This window comes from Hemibagrus wyckioides, linkage group LG01, assembly GCF_019097595.1.
Source record: "Hemibagrus wyckioides isolate EC202008001 linkage group LG01, SWU_Hwy_1.0, whole genome shotgun sequence".
Taxonomy (NCBI): Eukaryota; Metazoa; Chordata; class Actinopteri; order Siluriformes; family Bagridae; genus Hemibagrus; species Hemibagrus wyckioides.
This window is the reverse complement of record NC_080710.1, coordinates 8614104-8631313: the sequence shown is the minus strand read 5'-3', so window position 1 is coordinate 8631313 and position 17210 is coordinate 8614104. Positions and strand designations below refer to the sequence as shown.

General features: G+C 40.7%; 1 protein-coding gene across 1 annotated transcript; it reads left to right on the top strand.

Moving 5' to 3' along the window:
• The first annotated feature begins 1874 nt into the window (after positions 1-1874).
• adar (adenosine deaminase RNA specific) lies at positions 1875-14711 on the top strand. Its single transcript, XM_058391164.1, has 15 exons — positions 1875-2720; positions 4829-6908; positions 7041-7242; positions 7382-7530; positions 8895-9030; positions 9424-9662; positions 9999-10152; positions 10239-10410; positions 10990-11083; positions 11351-11470; positions 11626-11756; positions 12216-12398; positions 12478-12590; positions 12752-12879; positions 13126-14711. Exons 2-15 carry the CDS (start codon positions 4954-4956, stop codon positions 13391-13393), a joined length of 4044 nt encoding a protein of 1347 aa, XP_058247147.1. The 5' UTR covers positions 1875-2720; positions 4829-4953; the 3' UTR covers positions 13394-14711.
• Positions 14712-17210: the final 2499 nt, after the last annotated feature.

Below are 17210 nucleotides of genomic sequence, written 5' to 3'. Positions count from 1 at the left end.
TGCTTTAATAAACTCTATGCTATTTTTACTATGTAGTGTGCATCCTGTTTATACTCTGTAGTGTAGTGTTGAAGTATGTAGTGTGCTTCAATAAACTTCATACTATTTATATTCTGTTGTGTCGGAGTATGCTTCAGTAAACTCTGTTCTCTGCGTACTATCTGAGCTTGTAGTGTGATTCAGTAAACTCCATGCTGTTTATACTAGGCACTTTGCTTCAGTATAATTCAACTTATTTATACTACATAGTGCTGTATAGGATGTAACGTCATTAAACTCCATATAGTTTATACTCTGTAGTGTTGTAGTGTACCTCTTTAAGCTTCTAGCTGTCTATGCTACAGCATACAGTTGTATGCTTCAGTGAACTCCATACTATTCATACTATGTAGTGTGTTTCAAATAAACTCCATATTGTTTATACTATGTAGTGTTGTATGTAGTGTGTTTCAAATAAACTCCATATTGTTTATACTATGTAGTGTTGTATGTAGTGTGCTTCAATAAACTCCATATTGTTTATACTATGTAGTGTTGTAGTATGTAGTGTGCTTCAATAAACTCCATATCGTTTATACTATGTAGTGTTGTAGTACGCTTCAGTAAAATCCATGCTATTTATACTATGTAGTGTTGTTTTGCTGGGGTTTTTTTTCTCTTTCCAACTCCACTCCACTTCCACCTAGTTCAGGGCTGTTCATTAGCTGATGAGCTAGGAGCAGGGAAAGCCGCAAAATATGCAGGAGCAGGACTTGAGAAACACTAGCTTCAGTAAACCTGGCATTGTCCAGACTGTTAAGGAGCCATAAGTGAGTGAGTTAACACCGTTTCTGGCATCAGAAAAGCATCACTTCCCCCCACCATGTCCCTCATAGTGGCCGTGTCTTCATCTTTTATGCATTCGAGAGAGTCGCAGGTGGCAGAGTTTTGTTTCAGGCAGGCGGCTCGCGATACCAAAGATGCTTTATTAGACGGATTTTGGTGACACTTGTAGAGACGTGAAATATGACTCCAACCAGACGGCACAAAAATCCAGCATGAAATTAAATAGATTGCGGCCTAAAGTATTTATAAACTGTACTACCACGTCTTATGATCCACAAGGAGGAGAACTGTGGGGCACAATTGTAACACTCTTGCTATCTCTAAAAGCATGCACGCAACTGTGTTGTCGTTACATCCGTCCACATGTGCATCACTTTGCGCTTGTCTGGGGGAAAAAATGGGCGCATTTGTCCACTCTTGCTGAAGATCAACCTGAGAAAACACAGTTTGTTCCAGGTAAGTCTGAAATGGGAAGTTTTTTGTTTTTTTTTCCACCCCTGACATTTTGAAAAACTGTGCATGAAATCTGTGCGAATGTGTACACTTTGTACACTAACTGCTGTCATAGATTTCAGGGCACATGCATGTTACTTGTCTTTGCCAGATTGTGAGAAAGCGTAGGTGCAACCTGTAGCAGTGTTGTAACACCTGTTACAGTCTAGCGAAAGGTGGAGAGCGGATAGACGCACCCACTAACTTGCATGGCTCTTAAGGATGAATTGCAGGCTGTGTAAATCTCATAAAGGCGTTGTCCTTTATTTTATTATTTTTTATTAAGTCAGAAATGACAGACATATATAAGGTCTTTGATACATGTTTAAATGGATGATTGTGAGTGTGTGTTTCTTCGCAGGCGCACAATGAACATCCAACGATTTATTGCAATTGCTTAATAATTTCCAAGCCATAATCAAAGCTACATTTATTTATTTATTTATTTATTTTTAAATGCGTAGCTCCTTTAGATTACAGTAAAAGCATACAGTGCTCGCTGACGATCTGGCTAAACTTGATAAACGAAGCGGATGTACACATGACGTTATGTGAGAAATCTGTAAACGAACCAGAATCGTTCAGTGACTTTAACTCGAACCCACCCAAAACCACCATTTACAGTCGTGTCAGCTCACCTCTCCTCATCAGACGACTTTATGTCTCGGCTTGTGCGTAGCCATTTGTGCCGGTAATGGTGCTGTAACTGACAATGCAACAAGGCTTTAATAAAATATTTATTAACAGCAACACTCAACACACGCCATCTGTAACTCTATCACCTCTTTAACTCCCTCTGACAGTCTGCACTTGTAGGAAAATGCCGCATAATTTGCTCCTGCATCATATGTGACACATAATTAACAAAACTGTCACATTATTTTTATGTTATGAAGCTGATCACGTTCACAAAGCACGAACTGTGGCGCCACCTTGTGGCTGGTGTGTGTGTGTGTGTGTGTGTGTGTGTGTGTGTTAAAACTATGAGCCAGCTCAGAAGAATGGAAAGTGAAACCCATAGGTGCCGTTTTCTTCCACATTACAGCAGCTGCGTGGTTTCGTTACTCAAGAACAGCACAACTTTATAGTTTTGTTCCCAAACCTGCTGTAAACGTGCCTCGAATGGAGCTGGACATGTTTGTGCTCTAGTGAAGTTACACTGTAGTCTATAGCCTGCTGTTGTTTCTTTCAACAAATACGTGTTTCGTTTCGTGTTTTGTTCACCGATTAGCCGCCGTTTGGAATCAACTAGCAGGCGTTTTAGTTTTGTTTTAGCTCACAGACCTACATCTTCAGCTCGTTTTGTTCCGAGTTTTTTTTATTTGTGCTTGTTTTTAGCACGGTGAAGGAGGCTGCGACGTTTGTGTGAAATTTCCCCCATTTTAAAAACTTCTGCACTTCCGGTACGTATCTGCTAGCGCGTGTGTTATTGTAACTCCAGTGTTATAACTCTGTTATAACAGGTTCACTAAGACCTGTTTATGTCGTTTCTTAACGCAGGTTACCATTCAGACTTGTTTTCATCAACAGGCAAAGAGGACTTTCATGACTCGTGTCTTTTATTGTGGCTAAAAAAATGCTTTGTTTATTTTTATCTCAAGATATCACGATTCTATGTATAGGTTTGCTTACAGTCTGCCAGTAGTGTTAAACAATAATAATTTTAAAAAAAATAGTGTAAAAAAAAAAATTATTATTATAATATTTATCAGTAATAAAATAAATGTATTCTCGATTTATTTGTGTATTTATATGTAGAAATATTTAATTAAAGTATTTTAAATAATACTGACACTTTATTATTATTATTATTATTATTATTTAAACCTTTAGGCAATTATCATGATATTTGAAAGTAAATTCGTTATTTATATGTAGAAATATTTAATTAAAGTATTTTAAATAATACTGACACATCATTATTATTATTATTATTATTATTATTATTATTATTATTATTATTTAAACCTTTAGGCAATTATCATGATATTTGAAAGTAAATTCGTTAATTAATTGTATTATTAAAATTAATTTATTTATTAATAATTAATTCAGTCATTAAATTATTACAATATTAAATTTTAAAAAAGTGTAAAAAAAAATATTTATCAGTAATAAAATAAATGTGTTCTCGATTTATTTGTGTATTTATATGTAGAAATATTTAATTAAAGTATTTTAAATAATACTGACACATTATTATCATTATTATTATTATTATTATTATTATTATTATTTAAACATTTAGGCAATTATCATGATATTTGAAAGTAAATTTATTAATTAATTGTATTAATAAAATTAAATTATTTATTAATAATTAATTCAGTCATTAAATTATTACAACATTAAACTTAAAAAAAGTGTAAAAAAAAAAAATTATTATATTTATCAGTAATAAAATAAATGTATTCTCGATTTATTTGTGTAATTATGTGTAGAAATATTTTATTAAAGTATTTTAGATAATATTGGCACCTATTATTATTATTATTGTTATTATAATTATAGTATTTGAACATTTAGGCAATTATCATATTTAAAATCATACCACACTTTCTCATACCTTTAAAAAGTAAATTCATTCATTAATTGTATTATTAAAATTAATTTATTAAGTAATAATTAATTAAATTAAATACAAAAATTAAATAATTTAAAATTTATTATTTATAATAAATAATATTTCCTTACTATCCTGAAAGTTGTGCAAAAGGAAAACTTATAAGTGACTTGTGGAAGCCTATCAACCAAACTGTGCTCTGTTTCTTTATATTCCCGATTCTCTCATTGCTCATCCCAGTTGGTTTTACAGTGGGACAGGGTGTCCTTGCGTGAGCTCTTGTCTTTCCCCCTTCTCTGCTTCTCTTTGACAGACTGGCTCATTTTTCCATCCCCATGAGAATCTGTGTAATAACCTGCTAAGAGCAAGAAAAAAAATATAAATAATTAATCCAAGGACCGTTTTAGCATGTTATTGAATTACAGTAGTTAGTAGAGAATTGAATAGAAATGTGCAGTCAAATTGCTCTCATCTTTACATGCACAAAGTAGGGAATCAAACATGACAAACCTTCAGGTTATACAAAATAATACACACCAGGGTGGTGTTATGTTGGCTGATCATTTGTATATGGTGGTGTTATTTTATTCCAACCATACAGTCGAGAGTGCGTTATTCTGCTTATACAACAGCAATGTGACATTGATTACAATGTTTTATTTACTAATGACTATTAATAAATGGCACTGTGTGTAAACTAATTGCTTATTATAGTAGATTATGTTATGTGTCCCTGTGTAAGATCTGATACTATAGAAATAATAACGTATTAGGACAAGCGCATTAATATTAAAACAGCCGGGGTTCGTGTCCGCGCCAATTATGCAAAAATAATGCGGGCCTCATGACAGTTTTGAAAACTCAATGTGGCATAACTGTGTAAGTTTTCCCCCCACTTCTTTTTGGTTCCTTTTTGTGTTCACATTTACCTGTTTTCTGTCTTACCAGGTGAAGCTGTGCTGCAAACTTGTCCAGATAGTATACATCCGTATTTTGATGCTGGCTTGCTCACTGTGTTGATATTCACTCAAAGCCTGCAGGCAGTGTGCTCCTTTGTCCTCCACCCCTGCGCTATGAGCAGAGGTAGAGGAGGGCACTCCAAAGAGTACCAGCGATTCTCCCTCCCATCCCACCAGGGCAAACCCAGCCAAGGATCCCAATCTTTCCCAGCGCACCCCAGAAGCCCTCACATCCCAAGCCACAACCCTAACTTGGACAGGTTCCAGCATCCCCCCCCTTACTCATCCACTGGCCTTCCTGGTGCTTCACCAGGTGGTCCTTCTCTGCCTCCAAATCCTTTTATATCAAGGTTCCCTGGACCTTCCCAAGTGCAAGCTCAGAAGGCATCATCAAATAGAGGAGCTTGCAGTGGCGAAGCAGCAGACTTTCGCCAGCAGCAAACCCTGTTCCTTAGGGGGCAGATTGCTGAGGCACCCAAGTTTGTGCCACCCCAGTTCGAACACCGCGGCAGTTCTCCCCAGTGTCAGACAGAATATTATAATTCCCCAAAGCCCAGCAGATATGTGAGAGGAGGGGGTTATAATCGAGGCAGGCCAAGCTGGGAGAAAGGGTTTAACACAAGGTACTATCCTGGACCTAAGACTGGCTGGGAACAACAGCACTTAAGAAGCCAGAATAATCAGTATCAGTGTGACAGCTGGGTGGACTGGAACGTTGCCTCACTGTCTTCAGAATTTCAATCTTTGTCACTAGAGACCTCCAGTAATTCTGGGAGTAAGGCTTCTCGTTCACTTCCCTCAGGTAGATATTCCTTGCAGCTGACTACAGATATCCAAAAGCAGGTCCTTAGTTCTTTGGCCTCATTGCAGCAGGGTGAAACCATCCAGGCCAGGCACTTGGCTAAAAGACTTCGATTGCCTAAGAAGATTGTTAACCAAGCTCTATATGCTTTATCCAAATTAAACCAGGCAGTGAGGTTAGAAGCGGCGACTCCTCTCTGGAGACTCTGGAAAGAAGGTGACACTGAATCCTTCCAGGGAACCCAGTTCAGAGCAAAAACTGATAAAGGGTTTGCTCAGGATACATTTAGAAAGGAAAACCAGGCCATTGGTGAGGTAGTAAAACCAGACAGCAACTTGACCAGTGCAACATCAAACACTACAGAGGCCAGTAGTGACTCCGGTGAAGAATCTGAAGACTCTGAAAAAGAAAGTTCCTCTGAAGCTCTAGACTCTGACCAAGCCTCTGAAAAGGAATCTGGTCTTTTCACAACAATGGAAGGAAAAGACACCAAGGAGCAGATCCTGCGGTACCTACATGAGACTGGCCAAGCCAATGCATTGATGATTGCCAAAAACCTGGGCTTGCGAAATGCCAAGCAGGTTAATCCTACACTGTATGCCATGGAAAAGCACGGCGATCTCAGTCGCAACTCGAACGTTACGCCCCCTGCTTGGGAGCTGACTGCTCACCGGCGTGAGAAGATGGACAGACAGCGGAAAGCAGCTGTTGCTGCCTCTATAAGACATGAAGAGTCAGAGATTTGTCGAACACCAGGCCCAGTGAAAGATACACAATTAACCCAAAAGACAGAGTGTAGATCTGGGCTTTCAGAAGAAGTGATGACGTGGGAGAACCTCCCACCAAGTCAAACACATGACGGCAAGGACAGCATGTTTGGGAACGGAATGCTTGAGAAGCAGTCACATTCAAATATGGACTCTATCCTTGCTCTTGGAAAAAATCCCTCAGATGACAATGATCTTACATCTGTCACCTACTCATCACATGGTGCTTCATTCTACCAGGCAGATGAAAAGAATGGGGGACACCCAGAGTGGGCGTCAGATGACATTCCAGAATTCCTCAACACCATCCGTTCAGAGGTGGCTGTGTCCCTGGCAGCACCTCTTCCACCAGCCCAGAATACAGAGACCGTCAGGTTGCAGAAGCTAAGGCTGGCACTCAGCAAGAACCCGGTCAGTGGCTTGATGGAATACGCACAGTACCTTGGCTACAGCTGTGAATTTCTGCTGCTTGAACAATCAGGACCATCACATAACCCCAGGTTAGCTAGCACTGAATGTTTTTTGTTGTTGTTGTCTATTCCAGTGAATGTTCATAGCAGTAACTGCTTCAGTGTAAATCAGTGTAGTGATGATGGGTTGTTTCCACCTCTAATGGACGTCATTTTCCCCAGGTTTCGAATGCAAGTGATGCTCGATGGGCGTAGGTTCCCACCAGCTGAAGCCTCAAGCAAGAAAGTGGCAAAGAAGGTTGCAGCTGCAGAGACTCTTCGGGCTCTCCACAGAGAGATGGAGGGAGCTTCTAGCATGGAAGATGAATTAGAGCAGCCTGCAGTGCCATTAGCAGAACTGAATGATTTTGCTGATGATTCTTTTGTGAGTTTTCTCTACACGATATATCCTTATTGATTATACGTTAGAATTAAATATTTTTTGTGTAACCAGTGTTGACTGTGGTTTGTCTGTTTTTTTTCCCCTCTTGGCATTGTACATCTTTGCTGTCTCTATTCTTAAGGAGAGTTCGGAGGAGCCTCCAAAAGCTTTGGCTCGCTCCCTTCCAGGTGGCAAGAATCCTGTTTCTGTTCTAATGGAGCACAGCCAACGTAGCGGCCATGCCATTGAGTTCATCAATACTGGGCAGGAGGGTCCGGCACATGACCCACGGTATGAATTTTCTAATATTTCATGTTTATTTTTCCTCAAGTGCAAAGCTGACATCCCTACAGTTTAGCCATAGAATTTACCAATTTTGTAGGCAGGATGTGAAACATGTGGTTCTGGTAGCAGTGATTTTATTTAGGTGAACTTTGACCTTTGAGTTCATGAGCCTGGGCATGGACTGTGGTCTCTTTTGTTGGTTAAAAAACAATATGGACAAGTAGCAGCCACACCAATCCTTTGCCTCACTGGGTAAGAGATCATTTTCAATAAAAATGTGACACATCTATCCTCAAAGCCATCTTTGTCTATGTAACAACACTTCCCTGCTCCTGTTCTGACGACCATAATAAACTTGGGTGCGGTTCATATTTGTAGCAGAACGGGCAACATGAAATAATCTAAGATTCTAGTGTAGTAATGTAGTGTAGTAAACAGTCATCACTTGCAGCTGTCATCTTAACAGGTCTAGCAACTGTGTGTTCATATATTTACAGACATTACATGCTGACAGTAAGCAGATGCTTCTCCTCCACCTAGCTTCTATGGTTTAGTTATAGAATTTTTATTTATTTTTTTGCTATGGCAATACATGAATCACTTGAAGAATACACTTGTCTGCTTTTTCAGTTAATGCTGTCTAAATTCATCTGGCAGAAAGGCCAGTCCACTGAAGGGGAAATTCTTGGTACATCTCAATAAGAATATCCTAGTAGACTCGTAGGAAAAAGGGGATTTCACAAACAGCAACAAAAAAATTTGCTTCACCGTTATCTTGTGTTGGAAACTTTTTCCTTGTCAAAGCAGAGACCAGGAGACGTTGGGATATCTTTCAAGCAGAAGTTACTCTATTGAGAACTCACTGTGACAGTATCACCCAGACCTTCACATTATCATAGAGACAAAGGCACAGCCTGGCCTTGAGATTAGCATTCACATTTAAACTGGGACCCTACCTGGTGCTCAGGAAGTACATACAGACAAAAGGTTAATGTCTCAGACACCTGGGCTGCCAGACTTGATCTTCTTAGAATGTCATCATCTTTACTTCAAAATGTAAAACCCCAATGTACATAACTTTTTAGTTTATATACTATTACGTTGGAACCTAGATTTAACATTTTATAAAATTGTAATCCAACACTTGGCACAGATCTTAAAACAAATTAGCTACCATATCCTGCCCCATGCACCAGGCATCTGTCATACTATTGTTTTGTTTTTAAAAAAATCTATGTTAATGGGCAGATTACTGACATTAAATAGCTAGTTTGACCTGAAGAACCATGATGAAAGTTGTGAGGAAGTTATTTTAAATGTTTGTCTCCTCTGTCTCTCTGTCTCTTTCACATCCCTACTTTTTGCGTTAGCTTCATGTTCCAAGTAAAGGTTGGGGACAGTCTTTACCCGGAGGCGTCAGCACCCAGTAAGAAGGCAGCAAGGCAACTGGCAGCAGAGGAAGCTGTGAAGGCTCTTCTGGCAGAAGGACAACTGCAGCTCAACAAGGTATAAAGAGCAATGTCTGACAGTTCTTTATATGGAAGTTCTTGAGCTGGAGGAGATGAGATGAGCGTGATAAAATCACCTAAATGGGTGTATAATTAATATGTGGAAGTTTTTGTAATTTTGAAGAGCAGGAATGCATTAAAATATGATCAGAACAGTTTAAATTCAGCTTAATTCCATATGTGAGGAAGGGACTGACATTTCAAACTGAAAAAACTGTAAAAATAAAAAATAAAAAAGTATGGGACAAACAAAATGAAAGAGTAGAATGGCAAAAAACGGAAAAATGGATATCTGAATCTGAGGGATTTTAGTCTGTACAGTTTTCACAGTAGTAGATAAACATGTTCATTTACACCTGCTGAGTGTCTCACTCTACTCTGTTCACCCCAGCCACAGCACACATTTTGTCCACTTGGCGAGGGCGATTTGTCCCCAGCAATGCCCCCGTGCCCATCACTTCCTCCGCTGACAGCAGCTGAGCTTCAGGCAGCACACGAGGCCGGAGTAGGTGACCTGATCAACCACCTAAACAACAACGCTGTGTCAGGTCTGCTAGAGTACGCACGCTCACGAGGCTTTGCTGCCGAGATCCGTCTGGTGGGTCAGTCAGGACTCCAACACGAGCCACGGTACACACACTTATATACAGAAGTTCTGCTCACCATTATACACTGCTAGTAGTTTTTTTTTTTTGTAGGTACCTCAGACTTGTACCGACCTTTATTTGCTAACTTATAAGCAACATGTACCATACCTTAAATGAACTTTGTAGGAATTCAGCTTCTGAATCGTCTTTCTGCAAACTTTTTTTAAATGTGTGTGTGATAATTTCCTCTTAATATATAAATGCACAGCTCAGCATCGTGTTGAATATTTATATACTTGACTCATGTTCACGTTCATACTCCAGGAATTTCCCTCAATTTAAATGTTGGGTTTTAAATGTTCCTGTTTCTGTCTCATAGCTTTACATATCAGGCTAAACTGGGAGGTCGCTGGTTTCCTGCCGTGTGTGCCAGCACTAAAAAACAGGGCAAGCAGGAGGCAGCCGACGCAGCTCTCCGAGTGTTGATCGGAGAGGCGGAAAAGGCAGCACGCACCGGGGAGCTCACAGCAGAGGTATCCATCTCACTCACGAGCCCTTTGAAATGTAGTTTACTGTAGCTTTTATCACACTCTAACGTATTTGTGCGTATGTGGCACAGTTGCCGGTGTCGGGTAGCACGGTGCATGATCAGTTTGCCATGCTGAGTCACCAGCGTTTCAATGCGCTTACTGCACGCATTCAGCACAGCCTTTTGGGTAGGAAAATCCTTGCCACGATCATCATGAAGAGAGGTGCTGACAGTCTGGGCACGGTCGTCAGCCTTGGGACAGGTATGCATCACATACACGCACACATCATTTGGCTAGCTGACAGACAGGTTACATCCTGCCTCTAGGCTTGATGCTCATACTCACATAATATGTTTGTAAGCAAACCATTTCCAGAGCATAACTTTACACATCCAAAAACAAAAAGAATTATGGTCGTAGATAAAAAAATAAATCTTGTCTGAATTGTAGTCCATTAGCAAAAGCATTCACAGTTAATACAGCAGTCCTACTGAGCTTTGTCTGCCATGCCTGAAGGGACACTGTAGAGTTATCCAGTTTCCCACTGCCTGTATTAACATCAAAAATTCATGCAGTCCTTGAGCTTCGAGTCCTCGAGTCTGGAATTGTGCTTGTTGCCACCACTTTTTCTCCAAACTGATTACATGGTGCCCTCTTGTGTTGATCTGTTCATGAACCATAAACTGCTCATTCACATCTAAGTTTATCATTATTTAGATTGACTAATCGCTGAAGACAGTGGCATGCTTATCAATAGTTAATGGAACAGCAGTTGACCGTTAAGAGCTCAAACTTTAACACACATTCTGCTGATTTTATTACTGCTCTACTCCACTCTAGGTAATCGATGTGTTAAAGGAGAGGAACTGAGTCTTAAAGGTGATACCGTTAACGACTGCCATGCTGAAATCATTTCCAGAAGAGGCTTCATCCGGTATCATTTTACATCGGCACTCTTCCAAGATGCATTTTGTCCATTTCAATATTAGCCTTGATGGAGTCTTATTTCATTCTCATAAATATATTAACAAGAGAAGTAAATTTATATGTGCTGCAGCTCTAGCTCTGAGTTGTCTGAGACTCTATAGCCTGTCTGCCCTCAGCTCTGGCAGCCACCCATCTCTTTTCCCTTTTATCTCTCTCTCACTCTCACTCTCTCTCTCTCTCTCTTTTTTCTATCCCACTCTCTCCCTCGACATAGCTTTTTGTACAGCGAGTTGATGAAGCATTGGGATAGTCCTGCAGAAGACAACATATTTCAGGTTGCAGAGGATGGTTTGCTCAAGATCAAAGATGATATCACGTTCCATCTGTACATCAGGTATGGTGTGCATTAGTACAGGAACCACTGCTAACAAGCATCTACAATCTGGGGCATGCCCTTTCTTATTAAGAGATAATGGGTCACATTTACACATTTACGCACAGTAAAAGCCTGCAGCATTATTACACAGTGTCTCTCTGTATCTCTTTCAGCACTGCTCCTTGTGGGGACGGCGCACTCTTTGATAAATCGTGCAGCGAGTTAGCGGAGGTCACCGGCTCGGCTCACATGCCCGTGTTTGAGAATGCTAAACAGGGCAAGCTCAGGACCAAAGTGGAAAACGGTGAGCCCTTCTCTCATCTGAACAGACTATCAGGTCGCCTCTCATGACTGTTTGGAAGCAAGTGGCATTGCATAGCCTCTAATGCAATTACTTATGAGCCCTAATTCAGTTGCAGAAGCTGAATGCTTGTCTATCAGTCTCACTCAAGGGCTTATTAGTTTATGCCGAGGTCATAAATATGTGGCGTGGGTTTTTAGTATAAGCAGGAGAATTAATTGGGTCATAATGTGGGATGTAGCTTGATGTGGGAATGTACCCACATTAATCTGGATGTGGAATATTGACTGCTATTTAGTAAATGATTTTTACTTACTGCATAAATACTGCATGGCTTGACTTCATTTAAGGTTGATTGTATTAATTTATTTTTATTACTCATGTTCTCTCTCTTTACTACCTTCATGGTTGTTGTTTTTTTATTCGATACCATAATGTTGTGTTCTCTCTTCTCTGTCCCAGGTGAGGGAACCATCCCGGTGGAGTCGAGTGCCATCGTGCCCACTTGGGACGGCATTCAGCACGGCGAGCGCCTCAGAACCATGAGCTGTAGTGACAAGATCCTGCGCTGGAACGTGCTGGGCCTGCAGGGGGCTCTGCTTAGCCATTTCATGCACCCTGTATACCTTCAATCCATCACCTTGGGTATATGCACACAGACTCAAAACCTCCTTAAACAAATTGTGGAAATTATTTGACAGATTTCTTACGGGTTTTTTTCCAGGGTACCTGTACAACCACGGTCATTTGACTCGAGCTGTGTGCTGCCGATTGGCCAGAGATGGCAGCGAGTTAATTAAAAGCTTGCCTGCTCATTTCAAACTTTGCCACCCAGAGGTATGTACACACACACACACTCACAGAAAGCATTTAAGTAAATTTGTGTCAATCTTCTGTCTTCTACTGATGATAAAAGGTCAACAGGTAAATTTCATTTAGATGTTTGTGTAAACATTTTGACAGTTAAACACATCCTCTGGCTGTCTGTGCGCATGTAGGTTGGCAGAGTGAGTGTGTACGACTCGACACGTCACACAGGAAAGACCAAAGAGTCCAGTGTGAACTGGAGCCTGCCAGACAAGCTCAAAGTGGAGGTACTGGATGGTACAAAGGGCAAAGTGGACAGGTAAGAGACCAGCCATTCACATAATTTCCTCTGCTGAGCAGCCAATAGAAATTAATCATGTCAGGCAAACTGCCAGTAGAGCAGAAGTACAGATATAACAAAGCCATCTGTTTAGACAGAGCTAGCTAGCGCAGTGTGTCTGGAAGACTCTAAAAACTGTTGAATATCCACAAGAACAATAATAATAATAATCTCTCATTTTCTCAAATCTTTTTTTTCTTTTCATCTGTTTATATCTCTGCGCAGTCCAAAGCTAGAGGTGTCCCGCGTCTCCAAGTCCAACATGTTCCGTCATTTCCGGGACTTGTGCAGACGGGCCGGCCGGACTGACCTGCTGGTGCTGACCTCCTACGCCCATGCCAAGATGGCCGCCTGTTCTTTTCAGCAGGCCAAGGAGCAGTTCTACAAGGCTCTGAGTCAGCTGGGTTATGGAACCTGGATCGGCAGACCGCAGGAGGAGAAGAGCTTTGAGGCAGTGGAGACTGAAGCTCAGAACGTAGTTTCAGCTCCGTAAGGACCAAAGAGGGTAGGAGGAGGGAAGAAGAGTGGAGAAAAAGCACAGCCAGCGATTAGAATCTTTCGGGTGGTAGAACAAAGATGGCTGATGACCGAGGACATACGAGAGAGACAACGTTGTACAGAGAAAGAGAGTGGGAAGGAAAGGGGGCAGAATATGTCGATTGGATCATTCCACCTCAGCCTGGGATGGAAAGAGAAAGAAATCAGAGCCATATAAAAAGCCAGCTCATGTATGAGAATGATGTATGGAATGTTTTCTGGAATCCTTTCTAAACTGTCCTCTGAAGCACTGATCTCTATCTCCGTCTCTCTCGCTTTCTCAATTCTTGTGGGTGGAAGGGTGGGTGCATATGAGTAGAGATTAAAAGAGAGGCTGTTGTAAAATCTCTTTATTTTAAGATCAACCTAGTCTGCTAATAACAGCTGCAGTAATTATATACCATTATAGATATTATATTAAAAACCAACACAAAAGGATGCCGTTAGTGCCACATATCCCCTCACAGCAATTAATGAGCTTTCTCTCTCTCTCTCTTTCTCTCTCTCTCTCTCGTCTACAGAACATGTGTTTCCAACTGACGTTCAAAAACTGTGGACCAAGGAGCATTGATGTTTTAATTTTTGATAACCACATGCATCTCACACATATCCGTGCATTTCATTCACATTCCCGGAGCTCTTGGCTGAAATATTAAACAATTTAAATGACATGACTACAGAAGGTCACGGTGTATATACGTTCACATGGTCTCTCGGGTCTATGGGTAAATGAAATTGAATAGCTTGTACACATAGTTTTGACAAAATGTATACATAATGTACATACAAATACATACACTCACAAATGTATATAAGGTCTCATCACACCGTGTGTGATTTTTATATACATGTGTGTGTTTATGTATATGTATATATTGTATGTATATATTTTATATAGACTTTCATAAATTTCTGTTGCATTTGGCCCGTACTGACGGATGTGATGGAGATATTTTTTTGAGATAGTTTAATAGCGTCATCCCTTCATGTCCTGCCTTCTGTTTTTGTGAGAAATGTACCTTCCCAGCCTCTGTGTGCGAGTGAGTATATGTGTGTTTGATGTATATTAGGTCTGTTTTTGTTTTTGGTCAGCCTCTTTAAGAAGAGACGCCTGTGCTCTCGCCGTGATATCCTTGAGTGGAAATCATTTTAACTTCTTAAAATATTCGATCCTGAATACAAAACACCTTTACTTTTGATTGTTGGTTTTTAAGTTGACTGGCATCTTATAAGTCCTGTCTTCTGTTCCAAAATAAATTGAGCTGTCTCAATAATTTTGGGGGTTTTTTTTGTGTGCATTTAAAAAAAAAAGGCTAGATTTTAACGCCTCGCCGTTCAGCATTACGTGCTCCTACATTCCTGTGTCCTCTCTGTGCCCTTGGTGTAAGTTTTTTCAGCACATTTCAATTATTAGATATCATCAGTAGTTTAGAGCAGCTGCTTATGGCTAACAGCTGAATTGGGTGTGGAGTCAAAGCTTTGGCAGTCAATATGACGATTCAAATTACAGCACACATTCACACAGTTTAATTCTCTGCTACAATAAAAAAAAAAAGTGGTTACAATAAATCAACCAAACAGGATTAAAAGTTCATTTATGGTATGTTCTGCTTCCCTTGTACCATTTGTTCTTATTTGGTTTTTACTAATTTATGCACTGCTCTTTATTTATACACCATAATGGAAAAAAAATAATCCCTTTCAAGATCACTACACATACAGGCCTGTTAAGACTTTGCTAATCTGAATTAAGTCTATGTAAAGATGGTGAGCGGATGAGGTTTCCCACATTTCTCTAAATATCGACATTTTTTTAATCTTCATAAGTAGCCCTGGTGTGTGAGAGAGAGAGAGATGCGGAGAAAACATCCTGCTGGTATGAATGTCCAGGCTGAGTTAGTGCAAGATAGCTGAAGTTCAAACTCACTTATGGCCTACATACACTTAGCAGTTCCACTGCAGATGCATTATCATGTCCACTTTACCTCGCTCAAGGCTCTTAAAAGGCAGAGTGGAGGCAGAAATACTGATGGAGAGAGTGAAATATGAAATATCGCTTTGGTCCAGCGGCTGTGTAAAAGGGTCAATCAATGCCTGAAAATGAGAATAAATGGGCTTGTTTGTGTAGTCTCTCATTCCCGTTGCCTGTTCCTTCGGTGTGGGTAGATGAGAAGGAAAAGGGGGGAACGGAAAGATGGATGTGAGTGAGCTGTACTCGGAGTTCATTGGTGGGAACGTGGCTAGCAATTTGTTGATTGACTGAAGACAGCACTGAAATCCAACACCGAGACAATTAGTTTCACACAAACACACTTGTTTACGGTGTCCTTTTGCTTTATTCTAAGCAAGCATTTCCAATTTCAAACACAAGTACATTAATATGATATGAAGTGTGCATGTGTGTTTGTTCATGTGAGAGACATGCACACATACTGACCTCTAATGGGTTTTCCCATGAAAACCTCCACCTACACACCAACTGTCACTGCACAAGTGTTAGGCTGTATTTAGAATTTGTGAATATTCAGTACTTTACGTAACAAGATGAAAAGGTGCATCTATTCCAAGCGTGCATAGTACTTTCATAAATATATCATTTAAAAAAAAAGGTAATATGTGACAGTTTAAGACATTTAGAGGTAGTGCAGAGATAAAGGCTGATATTATGAATATTACTACTAGCAAAGGATCTACACTAAGGAATTAGCATTCAGCTTTCTAAATGTGTGCAGAGTACTGCAGAGTATGCAAAGTAGTGCAATTATTGTGTGTGCGACAATCAGCTGAGGCAGAATGTCATGTCATGTGGGGTAAGACCAGAAAGTCCAGGTTCTAGGTGTTCTGGTTGAGGGCCTAAATGGCCTGCGGGAAGAAGCTCCTTCTCATTCTCTCTGTGTTTGCCTTCAAGGAACAGAAACGTTTCCCTGACCTCAACAGAGAGAAGAGTCCATTGTTGGGATGGCTGAGGTCCTTCATTATCTTCCTGGCCTTGGTCCAGCACCGCTTGCTGTATATAATCTCCAGGTCAGGAAGCTCGGTACGGATGGTACGCTCGGTTGATCACACCACCCTCTGGAAAGCTTGCCTGTCCTGCTTGGTGCTGTTTCCAAACCAGGCTGTGATACTTCCCATCAGGATGCTCTCAATGGTGCAGGTGTAGAATGTCTTTAGCACCTTTGAGGGCAGTTTAAAGTACTTTAGGCGTCTAAGATGATAGAGACGCTGCCGGGCCTCCTTCACCAGGGTGTTGACATGACAGGACCATGTCAGGTCCTGCGTGATGTTAACACCTAGGTACCGGAAACTGTCCACTCTCTCCACTGGGGTCCCGTTGATATTGAGGGGCTGGTAATTCCTCTCCTGCTTTGTGCTAAAGTCCACTATCAGTTCCTTAGTTTTGCTGATGTTCAGGAGGAGATTGTTGACCTAGCACCATATCTCCAGGTTTTTAATCTCCTCTAGGTAGGCCGTCTCGTTGTTATTGGAGATCAGGCCCACCACCACAGTATTGTCCGCAAACTTAACAATGTTGGTGGAGCTGGAAGTGGCCACGCAGTCATAGGTGTACAGTGAGTACAGCAAAGGGCTCAGAACACAACCCTGGGGGGCTCCAGTGTTGAGGGTGAGACATGGTTGCCCAACCGTACTGCCTGAGTTCTGTTTTGCAGGAAGTTGGAGATCCATCGACACAGGGATTGGATAAGACCCAGGATCTCCAACTTAGTGGTGAGTATGGAGGGAATTATGGTGTTAAACGCTGAACTGTAGTCAAC

Bases quoted from the DNA above. Each gene is read 5' to 3' on its own strand.
- adar (XM_058391164.1), top strand. From the start codon at position 4,954: ATGAGCAGAGGTAGAGGAGGGCACTCCAAAGAGTACCAGCGATTCTCC. The intron at 6,909-7,040 runs GTTAGCTAGCAC...CATTTTCCCCAG, and splicing joins GGACCATCACATAACCCCAG to GTTTCGAATGCAAGTGATGC. The intron at 10,153-10,238 runs GTATCCATCTCA...TATGTGGCACAG, and splicing joins CCGGGGAGCTCACAGCAGAG to TTGCCGGTGTCGGGTAGCAC.